Below are 22,419 nucleotides of genomic sequence, written 5' to 3' on the forward strand. Positions count from 1 at the left end.
GTCCTTCCGCTGTCACTACTTTCTCTAGTCATAGATGTTATGTAACTTTTATTGATGGTCAAGTCAAGAAGAACTTGAGCCAAACTTTTGATATTAAGGATCTGGGATGTCTCAAATATTTTCTGGGAATCGAGGTGGCTTGCTCAAGGGAGGGGATCTCCTTGTCTTAGCGAAAGTACACCCTTTACTTGCTTAAAGATACTGGTATGTTAGGGTGTAAACATGCTTCTACTCCTATGGATCCTGATGTCAAGCTCATACCAGAGTCTGGTAAGTTGTTGGATGACCCAGGCATGTATCAACATCTTGTTGGATGCCTCATTTATTTAACCAACACTAAACCTAACTTGACATTTGCGGTTAGTGTTGTGAGTCAGTTAATGCATGCACCTCATACAGAGCACCTTGATGCGATTCATCATTTTTTAAGATATTTGAAAACTTTTTCTAGCTTGGGATTGTTCTTTACAGTTGGTCTCTAATTTGGGCTCTCCTGTTTCATTGATGCCGACTATGCCGGATTTAGGACTGATCGGCATTGCACTTCTGGCTTCTGTACTTTCTATGGTGATCATCTTATCTCATGGAAAAGTAAGAAGCAGGTGGTTGTTTTTGTTGAAATATAGTACACAAAATATTCTAGAATTCCTTTTTTGTTATGGCCATTGTTTAGGCCTTGATTTTATTTCCTTTTCTATGTTATTTCCTATCTTGTACAGTTTCCTAGTATTGTACATATTGATCTATATATTCATGGGTTGACCTCAATTGAGATCAAGCCAATTCATTCTTTTATTCTTCTTGGTATCAGAGCCTAAAAAACCCTACCCATCCTCTTTTCCTCTCTCTCTTAACCAACTACCACCAAAATCCCTTTCCAGCCACCACCCAAGTTAAAATCCTCTCTCCTCCGCTCCTAGCAAGTCGAAACTCCTTCCCAGCCCCTGCCTACCAGCCAAAACTCCTTCCCAGCCCCTACCCACCAGCCAACAGCCCCTCTTCCTTAACCCTTGACCCTCAGCAGTCCCTAGAAACCCCTGTCGAGGGCTATATGAATGCCAACCAGCCTCTTATGTGAATGAGACTGGTTTGGTTCTGTCCCTAGGATTTGTTATACCCTTTTTCCTTGTTTGGGTACTCCAAGTTAATGTGTTGAGCATTTTTGTCCCTCCTGTTTGTGGAGTGGGCTACTGGCTTTATTTGGTCACATTTAATTGGATAGGCCGTTGAGTTTTTCCGGCCTCTGGCTTTCATTTTTTGGACTGTGTTGCTGTGACTGTGTGTCTCTTTCAAACCTATCACCATGACTAATAAGACACCTCCTGTTGCTCCTTCTGTTGAGACCACTAAACATATTCCCATGAGTTTTGATTTTTCTTTCTCACTACACTCCTGTTCATCGCATTACGAGTGTGGTGCTAAATGGGGAAAATTTTTGCCACTTCGAGCCGTTCCCTTAAACTCTATTTGAGGGGCAAGGGCAAAGCTTATTGGCTCTTGTCTTCTACTACCCAGCCTGATGAGACCGACCCTAAACGGACCCAGTGGGATATTGATAATTGCACTATTTTGGGTTAGATGTTTAATTCTATGGAGGATCGTATCTATCACATGTTTGTTTATTGCGACACAGTCCCTAGCCTTTGGTATGCCTTGTCCCAGAAGTATGCCCATGCTCATAATGATGCTTGCATCTTTGAGCTTTATTAGGATATTGCTCGTGCCTCCCAGTCTGCCTTAGGCCTTTCTGTGTCCGAGTTCTTTGGATACCTTCAGGCTCGTTGGGAAGAATTGGCTCAATATGAACCCTTGACTTATTTACCCGCTGCTGCTGCTTCTCTCGTGTCCAAACATCTTACTCGCCAGCGAACTTAAAATTTTTTGATGGATTTAGACTCTGAGTTTGAAGCTCTTCGAACTCAGATTTTAAATTCCTCTCATATGGCGTCCCTCTATGAGGCATTCGCTACCATTGATAGTGATGAGCGTCGCCAGCATTTGGTTCAACCAAGCTCTCCTTCAATCTCTCTAGTTTTATCTGATCAGATGGCCCTTCTTGCCAAATCTGGCTCTCGAGGTTCTTCGAGTTCCATTACTTGCCATCATTGTAGTGCTTCTGGGCATGGCAAGGCGTGTTGCTTCAAACTTCATCTTGAGTTGAGGCAACGTTCTACTCGTTCGCATGGTCCTGGTACCCCCCGCACAGCTGCTTTAGTGGAAGCTGCACCTGCCCCTGCGCCTTTTGCTATCCCTAACTTGCAGGAGTTACAAACTTAGATTGGTCAACTTCAGTCTCAGCTTGGATCCCTTGCTAGTTCTCGTGGCCCATCACCTTCCACAGCTGCCACCCTTGCTACAGGTACATCTACTACTTTCCATGTTCAGTCTACTAGTCCCTCATAGGTTCTGGATCCTGGGGCTAATGATCATATAACGGGTGAGTTTTCCTTTCTTTCTTCTCCAGTCCCTACTACCATAGCCCAATCTGTTTGCCTTGCTGATGGTTCTTCAGCGTCTATTCATCATAAGGGTGCCGTGTCTTTATCTCCTACCCTTACTTTATCATCTGTTTTACATGTCCCCAATTTTGCATATAATCTCTTATCTGTTAGTCATCTTACCAAACAGTTTAATTGTGCTGTCATCTTCTTACCCTCTTCTTGTCTTTTACAGGACCTGAGTTCGAAGAGGATATTTGGTAAGGGCTATGAACGTGATGGGCTTTACTACTTTAGGGACCCATCGGACGAGCCTTCTACTTCTTCTTTAGCTAGTTTCCAGGCCTCTGTTTTGCTTGCTTCTTTGTCTTGTGTTTTTAATATTCAAACTTTAGAACTTTGATATGCTCGTATAGGTCATATTAATTTCCAGTATTTATGTCAGCTTTTTCTGCCTTTTAATAAAGCTTGCAAAGATTTTAAATTTCATTGTGTGGTTTGTGAGCTGTCTAAACATACTCGTACTAGCTATGTCCGTCACATGACTCGTGCTCTTGCTGCCTTTGACCTTATACATTCTGATATGTGGGGGCTTTCCCCGATTACTACATTTTCTGGTTATAGATATTATGTAACCTTTATTGATGATTACACTCGGTGCACTTGGGTCTATCTTCTTCATCGTAAGTCCGAAGTGTTCTCAACTTTTGTTCTGTTTTTACAAATGATTAAAACTCAATTTCGGGCAGTTGTTAGGAATATCCGTTTTGATAATGGTGAGAAATATATTTCTAATGAATTTCATTCCCATCTTAATCAGACTGGTATTCTTCAACAGCTTACTTGTTCTTGGACCCCTAAACAAAATGATGTTGCTGAACGTAAAAATCGTCACATTATGTCTGTTGTCTATTGTCTCCTTCGGGGAATGCATGTTCCCAAATCTTATTGGCATATGGTTGTCCTCACTGCTGTTTACCTCATTAATAGGACACCTAGTCATGTGTTGCATGGTTTTACTCCGTTCCATATTCTTATACCCACTACAACTCTATTTCCTATATTACCTCGTGTCTTTGGGTGTACCTGTTTTGTTCAAAATTGGAGTCCCACTCGCACTAAATTAGATGACATGTCCATTCGGTGTATTTTCTTAGGGTACTCTTCCATGTCCAAGAGGTATAGATGCTATGATCCTGTGTCTCATCATTTTCATCATACTTTGGATGTTACTTTTTGTGAAGATGTTCCATACTTTGGTACTAACCCTCCTTTGCAGGCTCCTACACTCGTTTCTTCTAGTGTTCGTCCGGTGCCTATTTTGGATGAGGTTGAGGTTGAGGTTGAGGCTGAGGTTGTTTTCCTTCCTTCTCCTCAACCTTCCCCTCCCTCACTGCAGGTATACTCTCATCGCCCACGCTCTCAGCTGCCCCCTGCCGCCTCTCCGCTTTCTGGCTCAGGTAACTCTTCTCCATCTCCTCCGTCTCCTGCACCTCCTCCACCTCCCCATCGTAACCCAGCTTGGGCTCAACACCCTCTGCCTCGTTTGAGTTATTTGAGTAGTACTAATTATTCCATTTCCCAATATCTTTTCTATGACAGGGTTTCCTACTCTAATCTCTCTTTCCTTGGCAAACTTGACTCGGAGTCTATTCCTCGTTCTGTGTCAGAGGCCCTTCAGAATCCAAAATGGGTAGTGGCTATGCAGACTGAGATGGCACCCTTATAACAGAACCATACTTGGGATTTTGTATCTTTACCTCGTGAGGAAAGCATCGTTGGTTGCAAGTGGGTATTCACTATCAAGTATCTTGCAGATGGCTCAGTTGACCGTTACAAGGCCCGCTTGGTGGCCAAAGGTTCCACACAGATTCCTGGCAAGGATTTTTCCGCCACCTTTGCCCCTGCTGCCAAGCTTACTTCTGTGTGTCTCCTCATCTCTCTTCCAGCATCACATTCTTGGCCTTTTCATCAGCTTGACGTCAAGAATGCGTTTTTTCATGGGGATTTACTTGAGACGATTTATATGGATCCTCCACTCGATTTTCGGACTGAGGGGGAGCATTTGGGGAAAGTGTCAATTACGCAAATCACTATATGGTCTGAAATAGTCTCGACGAGCATGGTTTGATCGCTTCAGTTCTATTATCATCTCCATGGGTTTTGTTCAGTGCCATTCAGATCATACTTGTTTCATCAAGCATAATTCTGCGAGATATTGTATCATCTTGTTGGTTTATGTAGATGATATTATTCTCATAAGTGATGACTCTACCGACATTGGTCAAGTAAAGGAGAACTTGGGTCAAACTTTTGATATCAAGGACCTAGGAAGTCTCAAGTATTTTTTGGGGATTGAGGTTGCATGCTCAAAATAGGGAATTTCTTTGTCTCAAAGAAAGTATACTCTTGACTTGCTTAAGGATACTGGTATTTTAGGGTGTAAACCTGTTTCTACTCCTATGGATCCTAATGTCAAGCTCACATCAGAGTCGGGTGAATTGTTTGATGACCCTAGCATGTATCAGTGTCTTGTAGGGCGTCTCATTTATTTGACCAACACTAGACCTAACTTGACATTTACGGTTCGTGTTGTGAGTCAATTTATGCACGCACCTCGTACGGAGCATCTTGACGCAATTCGTCATATTTTGAGGTATTTGAAGACTTCTCCTAGTTTGGGACTATTTTTCACAGCTGGTCATCAATCTGGACTCTCTTGTTTCACCGATGCCGATTATGCGGGATCTAGAACTAATCAACGTTCCACATCTAGCTTTTATACTTTCTATGGTGATCATCTTATATCATGGAAAAGTAAGAAGCAAGCAGTTGTGTCTAGGTCATCTGCAGAGGCTGAGTATCGAGCTATGGCACAAGGAACATGTGAGCTTCTTTAGGTTTGCTCTATTTTGATAGAGTAGGGTTTTACTGAGACTGCTAATTCCTTTTTACTTTGTGATAACAAGTTTGCCATTATGTTATCCTTTGATTCTCTGCTCCACGAGCGTACCAAGTATATTGAGGTTGACATACATTTCATTAAAGAAAAGGTTCAGACTGGTATTGTGAATCCATCATTTTTCTCTTCTTCACAGCAGTTAGCAAACATTTTTACCAAATCCGTGGGACCATCTTTCCTTCAGTCATCCATTGCCAAGTTGCGTTTATCAAATATCTTCACGCCAGCATGAGGGGGAGTGTTGAAATATAGTACACAGAATATTCTAGAATAGGACCCTTTTTCGTTATGGCCATTGTTTAGGCCTTAATTTTATTTCTTTTTCTATGTTATTTCTTATCTTGTAAAGTTTCCTAATATTGTACATATTGATCTATATATTCATAGGCTGACCTCAATTGAGATCAAGCCAATTCATTCTTTTATTCTTCTGTTTCTAGGTCTTCTGCAGAGGCTGAGTATCGAGTTATGGCACATGGGACATGTGAGATTTTTTGACTTCGATCTATTCTGGCAGAGTTGGGTTTTGAGAAGACTGTTCCTTTCTCTTTATTTTGTAATAACAAGTCTGCCATTATGTTATCTTTTGTTTCTGTACTTCATGAGCGTACCAACCATATCGAGGTTGACATACACTTCATTTGAGAAAAAGTTCGGACTAGCATTGTGCGTCCATCATTTGTCTCTTTTTCTCAGCAGTTGGCAGATATGTTCACAAAATCTGTGGGACCAACTTTGCTCCAGTCTTCCATTGACAAACTGCGTTTGTTGAATATCTTCACGCTAGTTTGAGGGGGAGTGTTGAATATACAGACTAGAATATTAAGTTTAGAATAAGAATTAGAATATTTTTATATTGATTGTAGGAATCTCTCTTCTTATTTATATTGTTTTCTAAAATTGTATCATAAATATGTTATATATACATGCCCTCTGCCTCATTCAAAGGTAAGCCCAATAATTCTCTCCATTCTTTTATGCAAAGGGAAGATGGGAAAAAAGAAACTAAATACAACTTGGACAAGCTGATTATAGACATTAATCAAAAGGCATGTAAAAGGTATCATTAACTATTCTGTGGAATAAACAGACAGACAGAGTAGTGGTAATTGAAGTTGCATTATTTCAGATACTAAAGTTTGATGGTCATTTGTATTGATTATAATGTTGTTGTTATTTCTAGGAATCATTTGATTCTTTTTCTGTTGCTGCTTGTTTTCAATTATTTGGGAAAAGCCAAGTCTTCTTCACCACAGGAGGCTGAACAAATAGCAAATATTTTCAATCATCAAGTGGGCAAGGCAACACACTCCTTCGAAGAAAGTTCAACGTCTAGACATTCAACTCATCGATGACTGGGGATTATGAGAAAACAAAACAATGCATTTATTTGCTATTTAGTACCTTAACATTGTAATTCCATCCAAAATAATCATTTAGACATGTACTCAATTGTACACCCATGCAAACATTGAAAGCCAAATAAAATTCATTCACCAAAGCTTATACAAGCTTTTACTTACAACATTTGCAGATTCTCCATTTTCCAAATATATTCAGGGATTTCACCGGAAATGTTGCAGTTTCTCAAAACCCTAAATCCAAAAATTGAATTACATCAACTAATGGAGGGTGAAATGCACATATATACACATATAAATATTGAACAATATAAACATCAAACATACAATATTACTAGCCCTGCGGTGTTGCCCAAGTTAGGAAATTCCTGAGCTGTCCCATTTATGTCACTAATTCTCCTGGTTAAAGAGATGACCCATGAGCAAATTCCATTGATAGTACACTAATAATAAAATAAACACATAAAATAAATACACAAATTAAAACTACATTGTTGATATAATGATATTTTGTACTCACAATTCAGTCAACTCATTCAGAAGGGATATGTTTTGTGGAATGGGTCCCTCAAGTCCACTTCCATGCATTTCTCTTCATTGACAAAAATAAGAATTAAAGGGTATATATATAATTGAAGGGTCTTGTTAAAGTGTGCTCTTAAGACACATGCTAAGCAAGCTTAAAATGATTGTACATTCTTATTACACGCACTTTCATGAAAAATGTAAAATCACTGTGAACTTCTTAACATATGCCCTAAGGGCACACATTAACAAAATCCAAAATGGAAAACCAAAATGTAACCAGTCAATCTCTAGAGTCACTTTTCGGAAGACGAGAATCTTACAATCTCTGAAGTTGCTTCCAGTTCTGTATAAAATCAGGTATTGCTCCGCTGAAGTTGTTATCATTTATCCTACTACATTGTGCAAGAGACTGGTGCTGAATCGACGCCATTATCAAAACTGCAATAGCAAAATCAAGGAAGATAATATAGAAACTTACAAATCTGTTAAATTCTGTAGCTCAGCAAATGAAGTCGGTAGCTTTCCACTCAACTGATTCGAGGACAACATCCTGAAGTTCCAATGTCATGCAGACGAACAAACATGTTAGATATTCTTTCATCCTTCACAAATTTGATTCAAGGAGTAACCGTTAGTAAAAAAAGAATGAGATGTCTTACAAAGTACTCAAGTTATTAAGTTTCCCAAGTTCAGGAGGAACACTGCCAGAAAATTTGTTTGCTTCAAGATTCCTGGTTCAAAATCTCCATTGAGATTACTAAAAGAGAAAAACAGGAAAATCACTGCTACATTTTCTTGAAAATCCATGGGCCAAAATGATGCCCCTGTCGAGAAGAAAATTATACAGCATGTTGTTGATTTTAAGAAAAATAAACACACTTAAAAATGAGATAAAGGGTGTGCTTAGTCCAGTTTCAGTTCCAATACTATTTTTGAAGATTTGACCTCAGTTTCACAGACTTCAATTATCACAACACTCTTCAGAAAGAAAATTGATAAGAAACAGTAGAAACATACAGGTATGTGAGACTGGAAACATTTCCCAGTTCCTTCGGAATTTCCCCTGATAAGCGGTTTGCAAGAACAGAGCTGCATCAAAATTCCATGTCTAATTTTGTTAAAGGAGAAACTTATAATCACTGAGATACTCTGAGAGAGAGAGAGAGAGAGAGAGAGAGAGAGAAATTACATTGATTTCAATTGCATAGAAAACCATTCGTGTGGAATTGTACCACTGAGGTAATTGTATGCAAAATCACTATAAAAGAGATAAGGATGAAATACGTTCAATATACCAAGATTTTTATATCATATTTTGAGGACCATGTATAAATCTAATGTCAAAACTTTGGAACATTGGTATTTGAAAGACCCTTACATAGTTTGGATATAAGGAAGCTTCACCAATTCAGGCGGGAGCACGCCAGGAAGACTAAAACCTTTAAGCACACTGAATATGTGGAAAAGAAAAATGAAATTGTTAAAGTCCATACCTGGTTGGCATTAAAAATTAATTTTAACAACAATATATAATGGCAAAAATTGGGTTCAAGACAAAACTGAAAGAGACTTCCTGATGGGGAACACAAAGGAGTTGGATAATGATTTAATGATTTATTTGGCATTATTGGATTTTATAATTTTATAGGGTTTTAAAGTTTTATTATAATTTAATTATTGTAATGTTCTATTTTTAGTAAACTTTTCATAATGGTTTCCTAGGATGCCTATAGGATCTAGATTTTGGATATTGATTATTGAGATATTGATTTGGGATTGGTTCTCTTTCTTTCTTTTTTTTCTTTTCAGTCTTCTTCAGTTCTTCGGTGCTACATCACTTCCTTAATATTATGAACCACCTTTTGCTGTTGCTTTATGTTCAACTGATCAATGTATGACATCCATTTTCACCTAAGAACTTTAGGAAGACAGAAGCTATTTGATCTAATGAAGATGGAGGCACAATGCACATGGTGTATTAGGAGTAACCAGAATGAAAGTCTCAATGGCCAGTTACAGTTTAAAAGGAAGTCAAGGATGTTGAACATAACATTAAGTCTCCTCCTAAAAATTTTTATGTTGTCAATTTCAAATGTAATAACATCAATCTTTGGAATTCTATCAGAGTTTGATGTATACCTTTTTAGTTTTGAGAGTACAGGGTCCACCCCCTTCAAGGCGGTTTCTTTTTGGTTAATAAACTTAACCTACTAAAAAAATAAAAATAAAAATAGAATCACACGAAACATAATTGTGTGGAAGACTTAGAGAAACATCTTTAGTAATATGACAAAGAAATTATACATTGTTGTGACATGACAATAGATGTCATTCGTGAAGTTGCATGGGCAATAAACAGTGCTCTCAGATCCACTTGGTGCCTGTGGTGTTACCCCGACCTGTTCAACTTGGCATGAATCACCATTGAACTTCCAATATTTTGCACCCATTGTAATGGCAATTTGCTGGAGGGCATCCACTAAACAACATGTGCGAAAAAATAACCATAAAAATTGAGCCAATATTACTGAAATAAATTTGTCAAAAACAGACAATATAAAAAATTTACTCCAAAAGTAGATGATAAGTTGAAAAGGCAATTCATTTAACTGCAGACTCTGCTAATTAGAATCACAAGAAATTAGAGGTGATTTTCACTGATCTTCAAACCATCACCCTCTATCAATCCTAAGCAAACAAAAACCTTCAGTATTGTTGTGAAGTTTTGGTAAAAAAAAACATAATAGATGCAGTGTGAGACACTAGGAAAGTTCACAAAATAATTAAAAATATGTAAGGAAGTTAATGACCAATTATATGTGAATAAGTTCTGAACTATCAATGAACTCATCAAAGTTAAATGGATCCTTATCTGAATACTATGAAGTAGGTGATGGGCATCCAAACAATATTTTGTATGCTCTGTTTGGATTCTGTCTTCTATCAAATTATGGACTACTTGTCTTTATTTTTTTATCCGTTCTCTTGTCTTAGCTTGAACCAAATCAGTCCTTCCTTCATGTGCAACTCTGTCTTGCACATGAAGAGACAAACATACAACCAAACAGAGAAGTAGAATGCAAACAGAGAAACTAGAACCCAAGACCTCCAACAACTATAGCTCTAATACCGTAGTAGATCACCAATTGTCCCAAAATCTTAAGTTGTTGGGAGATGGGTCCAGAAATGTATATCAAGCCATCTAACGTGAATTGCCTTAAATAACCTTTTCTCATCTCGTATACTCATCTAACTTCCACAACATCCTTATATATTATGTAAAAGATTCATGGAGTTTATATAATCTAGTTATACTCGTATACATTCCACCCACACATGTATTTTTTTTTTTAAATAATTAATTATTTGTCATTCCAAATGTGGTTATGTTACGAATATTAAAATGTTACAAACTATTGTAATGATAAAAGTTTTGAACCATTGTTGTTTTGTTACGAATCATTGTGGTGCAGTTTCAAAAGAGCATACGGTATGCACCTTTCACACTGTAATTTGCAATTCATTACCATTCATGTAAAATGAGAATTATGCTCAATTCAAGATTCAAGATGCAGAAACAGATCCTTAATAAGAATCAATCAAAAAAGAGGTCAATCTTACTTCCTATTTGCACTTTTCTGGTGGTGCATCATTTAAGTTAATATTCCAACAAAAGGTGAATCACAGCAAATTTTTCTGGTGAACCAATGATAAAACCCATCGAAAAGTCTATGAGCAGTTAGGATTCAGAGGTTCCAAACCAATCAACATGCTGTGAAGCATGTTAGCATATTCAAGAAAATCAATTTAATAAGCAAGTTTAGTAGTGATTTCATAGAAAGAATGAACCTTCTTGTTTCTGACATCACAGGTCCTTAATTCCCAATCACAGCAACCCACTATCTCTGTAATTGGTTTTAAAAAAAAAAAAGGCCTAAACTCAACCTAGAGGTCTTCCATTTGATTCGAGAAAATCAGACACAACAAAATAAAATTTCTAAATCTTTTGTTTGCTATTTCTTTGATTTTCCCCCAAACTCAAACTAAACTAACCCAAAAAGCCGAGGCAGGCACGTTTTAACTGAACCCATACAATGAAACACCAACACTCAAAATTTCTGTAGTTTGATTGCTTTTTCTTGCATTTTCTTGGCACCCAAACAGAAATAACCATCAATATAAAATGGGGAAATCTTCTTACCTTCATCTTGTGGTAACTTTGACTCAGAAAATCTCAATGACCAGAAGCAACTTAGTCCAATAATCAAAAGCACAGCAGCGTTCCTGGGAAGTAAATTTTTGAGATAATATAGATACATATTTGTATATATATGTATATGAGAATTCATGCAAGAGCCTTATGAAGAATTGTCAGCCTCCTCTTCATTCTTATTTGTGAACTCAACAAGTGTGAAGATGAGTCCAGAGCTGATCTGAAAAATAGTAAACAAAGAAAGTCGAACAATCCAGATACAGATGTGAATAATGTAACAAAATAGAAGTAGCTGTTAGACATGGCAGTAATAGTAGTAGTAGTAATATGGAATGGAAGTATGGTGATCTATGAAGCATAGGTATGTCACAAAAATATTGTATATGATATTTATCGGTGTTTGATATTTTGTATAGTATTTTTGCATATATATATCAGGCAGACGAAATATGTATCTAAATTTTTTTTTAATTTTTGATATATTTATACGTATTTAGTATATACTCAAGTGGTACCATGTCTTAGTTGAAATAATATTTTCTTCTGTTACAGAGATAAAATTTTTTTTACTAGACTTTTTTTTTAAATTTTTGTATGCTTAGTATGATTTTAAAACTAAACTATAATTTGTAAGTTATTTAATATATTGAGATTTAATTTTGAATTATGCCTTTACTTTTGATATTAAATTGGATCTTAACAAATTAAACTATTTAATTAATATTTGTATTATTCTAAATTAAAAATATACATTTTTTTACAAGCATATCAAGTCATACTTGTACCTTATTTTTTTTAGATTTTACTATATCGACATATTTATATCGTACTAGTACCCGTACTCATACGGTTATTCGTGCTTCACAGAAGGTGATGTTTGAATTTTGCAATGCTTTGAAAATCACTAAAATGTAGGCGGATTGCCTTTGATCTATCGTTGGTTGGAGGGCATTCTTTGAGTCGGTTGGAGGGCACAATTTGGGTCAGTAGTGCGAGCTATCATCTTATTTTGGATCATTTGAATCGTGTTTTTTTGTTGATTACTTAGTATTTTTCATTTATTAAAAAAAATTTAGATCGAAGTGATAATTATAATATATTTAATTTATCGTGTTTGTCACTAAAAAAAATGAATAATAATTATATTTTTAAAAATAAATCATTCAATTTTTAATGACCAACACGATAAATTAAATAAATTATTATTATCAAATCGATTTAATTTGTATATAAATAAAATACACAAAATATCTAACAAATTACGGGGTGGTTTAAGATGATCTAAATAAGTGTATTTTTTGACTTTTTATGAAATATGGGTTGGGTTTAAAGTGATGTGATAGAGAAGTAATGTGACTTAAATAAGATAGAGACTTTTTAATTTTTTAATTTTTTTAGATTATGACAAACAATACCTTAATAATTCAAATTAACAAATCAAAACTTACAATAACAACTGCCTCATGTTTAAAAAATTGTGAGTAAGCGGCAATCCACTTAGACTATTAAAACATGGAAAATCTTAATATATTATTTTACTTTTTATTTATTATTATTATTATTTTAATTATGATATTATTTTAATTATGATTTATATTATGTTTAATTATGAAATATGTTTTTTTAATTTCAACTTAAAAAATTAAAATTATATTATTTTTTAAAATTATAAAATATATATATAATGCACATCTTTTAAAGAAAGTGCGTGCCATAGTGTTTCTATAGAACACCGATATATGTGAATGCCTTGGATTGTCTGTATGGACAAGAATGTGATATATACAAATTGGTTTAGGACTTTTTTGGACTTTGGACATTTTTTGGCTGTCATGTCACCGTTGTATAATTCAATATTTGACTGCTTTTGTTGTGTTGTTAGTCGGTACGTATGATAAGATAATTAATGTTCCCTATTAATTATTGCTCAATAACGAAGTAATCTTATAGAATTCCTGTTATCATCATTAATTAATCATGTTCCGTAAGGAAACATGCTAAACCAGAGTTTTTTAAAAAATATTCTTAAAAAAACTATTTAGAGAATTGACTTACTTTTGAAATTATTTGGGAAAGTAACCCAGTTTTTACATTTTGAACCTGCACTTTCAAATTGAAATTGCATTTTCAACATGCAATTTTAACTTGAAGTTGCATGTTGAAAATGTGATTTTAAGTCTACATGGACAGATTTGAAGTCTAAGTTTGAAGTCTACATGGATAATGACTTGCTGATGTGGCTTGAAATTGCATGTTGAAAATGCAATTTCAATTTCAACTACAGATTTCAGAATTCAAAATCGCTTCATTCAGATAAAAAACTTACAGTCACTTGAAATCGCATGTTCAACATACAACTTCAATTGAAATTGCATCTTTAACATGTTGAAATATAGTATTTGTAGAAAGAAAATGTTGAGATGAAGAGTTTGAGTTTGGCGTTCACCATTGTTTTGGGAGTTAAATAAGCAATAAAAAAAAATAGATTTGAATAGACATTAACAAGAATCTTGCATGTTACCAATTAAGAGAATATGATTTTAGTGTTGTATAATTTTATTTTATTTTTTTTTACATTTTTCAAAAATCCCTCACGATTTGACATTGACAAGAGGTGGGTGTTACCAATGAAATTGCATGTTGGATATGCAACTTCACTTGACATCGCATGTTGAACATGCAATTTCACTTGAAATCGCATGTTTAAAATGCAGCTTCACTTGAAATCACATGTTGAACATGCAATTTCAAATCAAGTTGCATTTCAAACATGCAATTTCAAGTTTGTCACTAATAAAAAAAATTATAAGAATTTTTTTAAAAAATAAAGAAATAATACTGCAAACGCCGTACTTCAAAATCATTGTAACAATCATGGCAAGTGAAATCGCATGTTCAACATGCTATTTCAAGAAAAGTTGCATTTTTGAACATGAGATTTCAAGTGGGTAACACTCATGGGAGTGGTAAAATCGCATGTTAAGGATGCAATTTCAATTGAAGTTGCATGTTGAACATGCGATTTCAAGTGAATACTTGGTGAAATCGCATGGTAAGAATGGGACATCAATTAAAGTTGCATTTTGAACATGCGATTTCAAGTGAATACTTGGCGAAATCACATAGTGGGAATGGGACATCAATTGAAGTTGCATGTTAAGGATGTGATTTGAATTGAAGTTGCGTGTCGAACATGCAATTTCAATTGAAGTTGCGTTTTCAACATGCGATTTCAAGCGAGTGTATTCATTTCATACTTGAAATCCCACAGGACTGGTGAAATTCAAGTGAGTGTATTCAAAATTGTACTTGAAATCTACAAGACAGGACTGGTGAAATTCAAGTGAGTGTATTCAAATCATACTTGAAATCCACAAGACTGTCGCATGGTGAGAATGGGGGTTCAATTGAAGGTGGATGGATTTCAATTGAAGTTGCATGCTGAAAATGCGATTTCATTTGACGTTTCATGTTGAAGATGCGATTTCAATTGAAGTTGCACGTTGAACATGTGATTTCAAGTGACTGCAAGTACTTCATCTAAATGAGGCGATTTTGAATTCTGAAATCTGTAATTGAAATTGCATTTTCAATATGCAATTTCAAGCCACATCAGCAAGTCATTGTCCATGTAGACTTCTAACTTAGACTTCAAATTTGTCCATGTAGATTTGAAATCGCATTTTCAACATGCAACTTCAAGTTAAAATTGCATATTGAAAATGCAATTTCAATTTAAAAGTGCATGTTTAAAATGCGATTTCAAAACTAGGTTACTTTCCCAAATAGTTTTAAAATGGGGTCAATTCTCTAAATAGTTTTTTTTATAGAATATTTATAAAAAAAAAAAAAAAAAACTCGCTAAACCATGGATTATTGGGCTATTGGTTTAAGCTTTCCAAGTTGGTTAGGTAAGAAAGAACCATAATGTTTTCTTCACTAATCAACATGAAACCCAGATTCAAAAAGTCCTAAAGCCAACCAAACAACTTCTTGTTAAACCAAAATTGTCAACAATAATAAATTAAAAACCAACAAATTACTTTAAAAAAAAAAACAGAAATAATTTGTGATAAATCCAATGTAAGAAGAGTATAAGATATTAGATCCAGTATTTTATTTTATTTTATTAGTGAGAGATCCATATTTTGTGAAATAATTTGATGGGAAGTCCAAAAGGACATTTTATTTTCAATTTTACCCTTTAACTTTTTCTTATCTGTTTGACTTTTCGTTGACTATCTGTTCAAATTTATATCTATCTATTCATTTTTTTTTTGTCTATTTGTTTAAATTTATATCTATATGTTCAATTGTTTCTCATATATGTTCATTTTTTTTCGTTATTTCTATCTATCTATTTAATTTTTTTCCTAAATTCTATCTATATGTTCAAATTTTCTTATCTGTTAAAATAACGATTTCTTATATATTACTAGGGGTGCAACTCGGGCGGGTTCGGTCGGGTTGGGGGTCTGCCCAAGCCCGACCCGAATTGTATTTGGCAGTGCCCAAGCTCGCCCAAGCCCGACCATGAACCCGAGCATTGCTGCCCAAGCCCGGCCCAAGCTTTGTATTTTGAACTCGGGTTAGCCCGAATTGCCTGAGTCCAGAAATTTGTAGGTAGATCTAAGGGTAGACATAAAAGATGCTAATCTAATGGTAGAAGACTAACCAAAAAAAAATAAAAAATAAAAATTAAGACTAACTCTTTTACTTAATTTATATATATTATATAATTTATTAAATTATATATATTATATATTATATATTATATAATTTATATAATATATTAAATTCAATTCAGGTTCGGGTTGCTCGGGTTGGCCATTGGTTCTGCCCAAGCCCGGCCCGAATTGCAATTCGGGCATCAAAAATCTGCCCAAGCCCATCCAGATTACAAGATATAGTTGCCCAAGCCCTAAAAAAACTCAGGCTGGGCTCGGGTTGCTCGGGTTGAGCCAGCCCGAGTTGCACCCCTATCTATTACTCAAATTTGAAAGTTCATTTTTCCTATCTGTTTGAAATTCACAAACTAATTTTTCTATCTGTTGGAATTACACACCACCAACACTCAAATATTACATAAAAATTCACAAACTATATTATTATCTGCTCAAATTTTGAACAACTTTGTCTTATATTTGTTCAAAATTTGAACAAAATCTCACTTATATGCTCAAAATTTGTTCTATATCTGATTCATCATCATCATCATCATCATTATGAGGGTTAGGGTTTGATTCTAGAATGAGACATATATATATATATATATATATATATATATATTCGAGAGGCAATTTGGTCATTTTGATGAAACTAGTCCTTATGAACAAAGAAAAAGTCAATTTTGGACTTTTGGCCCATTGCCCTAAAAAATAACTTAAAGAACTTTCCTCCCACTTACCAACTTGATGTGAGTTGAGTTGGCATTCAAATCTAAATTAAAAGTTGAGAGACTCGTAACGTCAGGAATAAGCTTATGGTCTAGTAAATATTTTATACAATATTTATATGAGTGTGGGATTCATATCATATGAGATTCAAACTCATGTTAATATTGTGTAGAATATTTGGTAATTTATTTGAATTTTTTAATATCTTGCGACGATTTCATTTTGATAATTCGAACCGTTCATTTTGTAGGCCCTCATATATATATATATATATATATATATATATATATCATTCATGACAAAACTAAGTCTACTTTCAATAAAATATTTATCTATTTTTTTAAAAACAAATACTACAAAATAAAATGACTACGAGTACCGAATCAATCTAATTTTTTTAATAAATAACATAAACAGAAAGACTTACAAAATGAATAATTTAAATTATCAAAACAAGAGACAAGTGATATAAAAGCTGCATAGATCTCTCAATTTTTTTTTTAAATTTAAATTTTAAAATTAAAAAAAAAAAAAAAAAACCTCAAAACTCTCAGAAACTATTGTTTGTTTATTTATTTATTTCTGAACTGACTTTTCATTTCCACTATCTTTTGACAAAGTAAAATGTCTAGTGGAGTTTAAGCCGCCCTTTCATGCTCAAAGTATAAATTGATGGCTGCTATGCTACAAAAACAGTCTAAATATAATATTTTAAAGTCAAGTGTTCTGAAAAGAGAGGCACTGTTTGTAGCCGTCATTGAACTGTTTTTTACTTGCACGTGATAGGCATTAACAAAATCCGATTAGTTAAAGTAATTTGACGACTCATCATTTAGCCAAAGGTTGTTAGGGTTTTGATTTTGAGTAAGGTGAGAGATTTAAAAAGTTTATTAAATTTTTTATTAAAAATTTTGAGACTTCTAACATTTTTGTTTGATTTTTGTGTTTGATTTGTTTTTAGATAAATTACAAATGCTTTCTTAGAAATTTTCTTAAAATATAAATTATTTTTTATGATTATAGAAATTATAAAATACAATTTTATTAGAATATTTTATTTAATATAATTAACAGAAAAAATAAAATTTTTAAATACTCTTCTATATAATAAAATTATCTAAATTATTAACTAAAAATATTTTTGATATCATTAAAAATTATTAATTGAATTGACGATTTATTAATAAAATATATCATTTGTTATGCAATAAGAAACTCGAATGGGTGAAATGTAATTTCTAAAATAATATAGAATAATTTGTAATTTAACTCAGAAAGTATATTTATAATTTAGTGACTTTTTTATTGTTTTTAATGGTTTGATATATATATATATATATATATTAATTTAAAAGTCAAGTCCCAAACAACTCCTAATAAAAGAAAGGTTATGTTTTGTGAGCAATTATTCGAGTAAATTACAGTAAATTCTCTTAAATTATGATTCATTTGCATTTCGTCTCTTGAATTTTGAAATTCAACAAGTAACCATTTCAAAGAACTATCTTGTTACATTTCATATCTTTTGTTAAGATTATGTCTGGGATTTAAATAGAATCAGGTCATTTGTAAAGTAAATGACACACTTTGTTAAATATAGTAATAATATATTCTATATATCATACATATTATATTATGTTAATTACTATACTTAGGATTACCATACTTAAATTTCTCTCCTACTATATATAATGGTGTCTTGTATATATTGTTAAAACACTCAATACAATATTCACTCACCCACTCTCTCTCTCTCTCTCTCATAGATATCTTAACATAGTATCAAAGTTAGGTTAAGTATCTAGTAATTTCGCTTCACCGGCGGGCGGCAGTCTTGCCTTGGGCACCCACCGAACATCAACTCAATCCACTGCCATATTTTCCTTTTAGTATTGTTTCATGGTGATCTCCTCATTTGTCTGCTGGTTTCTCTATATTCCTTTATCACCAGTCGAAGTTCCACTTCATCTTCCAACTCCAGCCATTACCGCCGTCTCACACCGCTACCTACAAACCCATCGCCATCTCAATATTATACTACATATACATAAGTTTTATTCTTCACTTTCATCTTTTTATATATATTTTTATTTATTTTTATTCTCACCACCACATGGCCTTGCTTCCACCAACCCATTTGAATTTTTTTTTTCTTTCTTTCCAAATTTTTTTTTTATATAACATGAAGAAAAAAAAATTTCTCTTTTCTGATCCACTCTGTATCTCCCTCTACTTCAACCTCAAATAAGTTTCTATTTTCAAACTTATTTGAGTTTGAGGGGGGTATTATACCTATGTCATAGTGAGTATGGTTATACACTATGTGAGCCACCCAAGCCGCCTCCTTGGCGCCACCAAAGCCGTCCCCTTGGCACACCACTTAAGTCGCCTCTTGGCGCACTAACAAAGTCACCTCCTTAGCACACCATCCATGCTGCACTCCTTGGCGCACCATCTAAGTCGCTTATTGGCCCACTCCCTAAGCCGCCTCTTTGGCGCATTTTGTTCCTTTCCAAACCGCCTTCTGACACACATGGTTCCCTTCTAAGCCGCCTTATGGAACATATGATTCCTTTCAAGTTGCCCCTTGGTGCACATGGTTCCCTTCCAAGCTGCCCCTTGGTGCACTCCTCCATCTATTGTCATCATCGTTCATCACCATGTCATAAATTATGTATGTGTCACATTTGCTGGTTCAACGCCCATTCTTCTTCAACGGTCCGATACGACTATAAATTGCTTCCCCTCTTTAGCTTTGGCTTTTGATCTATCTCAAGCGCCCCTACGCTCCCATCCGAACTTTGCAATCTATTTGCCTTGGATCTATCCATATTTTATTTTATTTTTAGTTTTTTTTCACGTTTTAGTTTCTCTCTCCAAACTCTAGTTGGTATCTTTATTTGAGTTTGAGAAGGGAGGGGAAGGGTGTTAAATATAATAAGTATATATTTTGTTTATCACACATATCATATTATATTCATTACTATATTTAGGATTACCAAACTAGATTTCTTTCCTCTTATATGACGGAGTCTTGTATATATTTTAAAACACTCAATACAATGCTCTCTCTCTCTGTCTCTTAGATATTGTAACACACTTATTAATTTTTTAGAATAATATTTTTTGTGATATAATTTGCATTTTGCAGAGATCACCAGAGAAATAAATTATTGTTCTACAAATTTAATAAGTTTATCATATGCTTCACACATGACTTGATTATATGTAAATTCCTCACAAAATCCCAACAAAAAGGGTTGCATGTAACAAAATAATACTTTGTAGTGGTTAACTGTTGAGTTTTTAAGTTCATGAGGGAAAAGTACAAATGAGTTATGGTTTAAGTGGGTTTATTGTAATCTATCTAAATTATTTAGTTAATTTGACTTCATGTGGATCCTTTCAATAATTTTTTAATAACTCAGTATCTCATTCAGTGAACCAACTAAATCCAAGTACCAATTTTACCGTCTACTAGCGAGAGTCTAAATTAAAGTCAGGGTAAACCACAATATGAATCGGCTCTCCTTTCAATAATAGGAGATGGTGATATGTTTCATATTGATATGTGGACACGAGTCACTCTAAATTTTTAGAAGTTTTATGTCTGCACAAGAAAAAAGTATATATAAAAAGAAAAAGAAAATACATATATTTTTTACTAATTCTAAAACATTTTTCAACTTTTGCAGGAGTACTTATTTTGAGAACAATTTTCACCCAATTTTAATACATATTAATACCCATATTACCGTGTGCCAAGTTTTTAAATCAAATTTCACCTTCTTCCGTATATGCTTGCATTATTTATTATTATTATTATTATTCTAATGGTACGGTTTCCGCTGTACAATAGCAAATTAGTCTAGTCTACACCTATACTATATATTGATATTGTCAACACCAGTTTTGATGACTTGAAAGCAATCTCTATATATATATAGGAAAATGTTTTTTTCCCCGAATTTGAGCCCCCCCGAATCCCCCGAATCAGATAGAAGAGAAGAGAGAAAGAGAAGAGAAGGGAAGAGGAGGAAGAGAGGGGAAGAGATGGCAGCCCCTCCGCCCGCCGTCGCCTCCGCCCGATCGTCGCCCCGCCGTCACCTCGTCGCAGCTCATCGCCTCCGCCTCTGCCTCTCAGCCCTCTGCCTCTGCCTCTGCCTCCGCCCCGCCTTCGCCTCCAGCCCGATTTTGATGGCCCCTCCAGTCCAGTTCTTCTTCTTCTTCTTCTTCTTCTTCTTCTTCCTCCTTCTTCTTCTGATTTTCTTCTTCTGAAAAAAAAAATTCAAAAATGACGAAAAGGACGTCGTTTTTGAATTCGGGGGGGATTCGGGGGCCTCAAATTCGAGCTACCAATCACTTCTCATATATATATATATATATAAGGAAAGTGGGATTTTTAATGACAATGCCTTTGTGAAATTCAAAATTCTCATTTTTTTATTTATTTATGTATTTATTAAGAATTCTTATTTTTTAAATAATTAAAAAAATCTTCTATTAGTTAGCTTTATAGAATCACTTAAAAAAATAGTAATTAATTCATTTATACCCTTGATTTATGACTTTCAAATGGAAAGCATACTAATCAATTTCAAAATTTAAATTTGAAATGGATAAAAGATTTTTAAAATATTTTATATATAAAAGATTAGTTTGATTCTAATTCAAATTCTTTTACCAGATTTATATCTCACCCAAAGATATTTCACAAAAAAATTAAACTTGTAAATCTCAAAGCCCAACTTCTATGACAATATGAAATTGGGCAAAAAAATTGGAGAAGAAAAAGAATCCTAGGAATTAAACAGGTGATTTGACCAATTATGTAAGAATTTTGACATCTTCTTGAAAATAACCAATTCTTCAAAAAATAAAAATAAAAAGAAACATATGTTTGAAATCTCACATTGTGTTTTTTTGTTCTCTTTTTTTCTTTGAAAGATTTTTTTCTTTATTTTAGTTTTAGTTTATTATTATTATTATTATTATTATTATTATTATTATTATTATTATTATTATTATTATTATTATTTTGGCTTCATAATCTAAGTTGATTGTTGAAATTATAATAATGTGCCTCCAAAATCTATTGTTCATTTTTTAAAAATTTTACAAGTATAATGTATAAGAAAAAAGTAGAAGTGGGTAACGAAGGGCTAAAAGGCCAATGCAAAAAGTAATATTTTGAAATGCAATTGGAGTTCACACATTTTATTTTGAGAAAATTTTTACTAATCGAGAAGAGCATTTGGAACACATTCACGAGTTTGAATGAAATTTTGGTTCAATCCCATTTACATTTCATTATATTTTTTTTTCAATTATATTAATTTATGTGTTCCATTTTGTTCTAATATATAAGGAGAATGCTCGATTTAAATCCAAATATAGCTAAACTTAATTATGTAACTCTATAACGTTTTTGCTTACATTGTTAGATTTTTATTTGAGATCTTCATTGGTTTAAATTTGTTTCTTTGTGTAGATGTAGTGAGTACACTAATTAAGTAGGTTT

At 33.9% G+C, this 22,419-nt stretch overlaps 1 protein-coding gene across 10 annotated transcripts in view; it reads right to left on the reverse strand.

The window, feature by feature from the left end:
- The window catches only part of LOC114282836 (putative LRR receptor-like serine/threonine-protein kinase RFK1), a 28,876-nt gene extending 16,969 nt beyond the window's left edge, over positions 1–11,907 (reverse strand). For 2 of the 10 annotated variants that reach the window (XM_082887584.1, XM_082887581.1), the window contains exons 1-10: positions 9,429–9,490; positions 8,668–8,739; positions 8,479–8,547; positions 8,307–8,378; positions 7,949–8,020; positions 7,768–7,839; positions 7,610–7,681; positions 7,282–7,353; positions 7,089–7,160; positions 6,924–6,995 (exon numbers count right to left, since the gene is read on the reverse strand). In XM_082887584.1, the coding sequence (XP_082743710.1) occupies positions 6,924–6,995; positions 7,089–7,160; positions 7,282–7,353; positions 7,610–7,681; positions 7,768–7,839; positions 7,949–8,020; positions 8,307–8,378; positions 8,479–8,495 (521 nt within the window). In that variant the 5' untranslated portion in view covers positions 8,496–8,547; positions 8,668–8,739; positions 9,429–9,490. Of the gene's footprint in view, positions 1–6,923; positions 6,996–7,088; positions 7,161–7,281; positions 7,354–7,609; positions 7,728–7,767; positions 7,892–7,948; positions 8,021–8,306; positions 8,379–8,478; positions 8,548–8,667; positions 8,740–9,428; positions 9,491–9,593; positions 9,769–11,490 lie in introns of those variants that run through there. The other 8 variants (XM_082887578.1, XM_082887580.1, XM_082887577.1 and 5 more) reach the window with 8 other exon arrangements.
- Between the last annotated feature and the right edge of the window lie 10,512 nt (positions 11,908–22,419).

This window comes from Camellia sinensis, chromosome 9 (genome assembly GCF_055761805.1).
Source record: "Camellia sinensis isolate YWXY chromosome 9, ASM5576180v1, whole genome shotgun sequence".
NCBI lineage: Eukaryota > Viridiplantae > Streptophyta > Magnoliopsida > Ericales > Theaceae > Camellia > Camellia sinensis.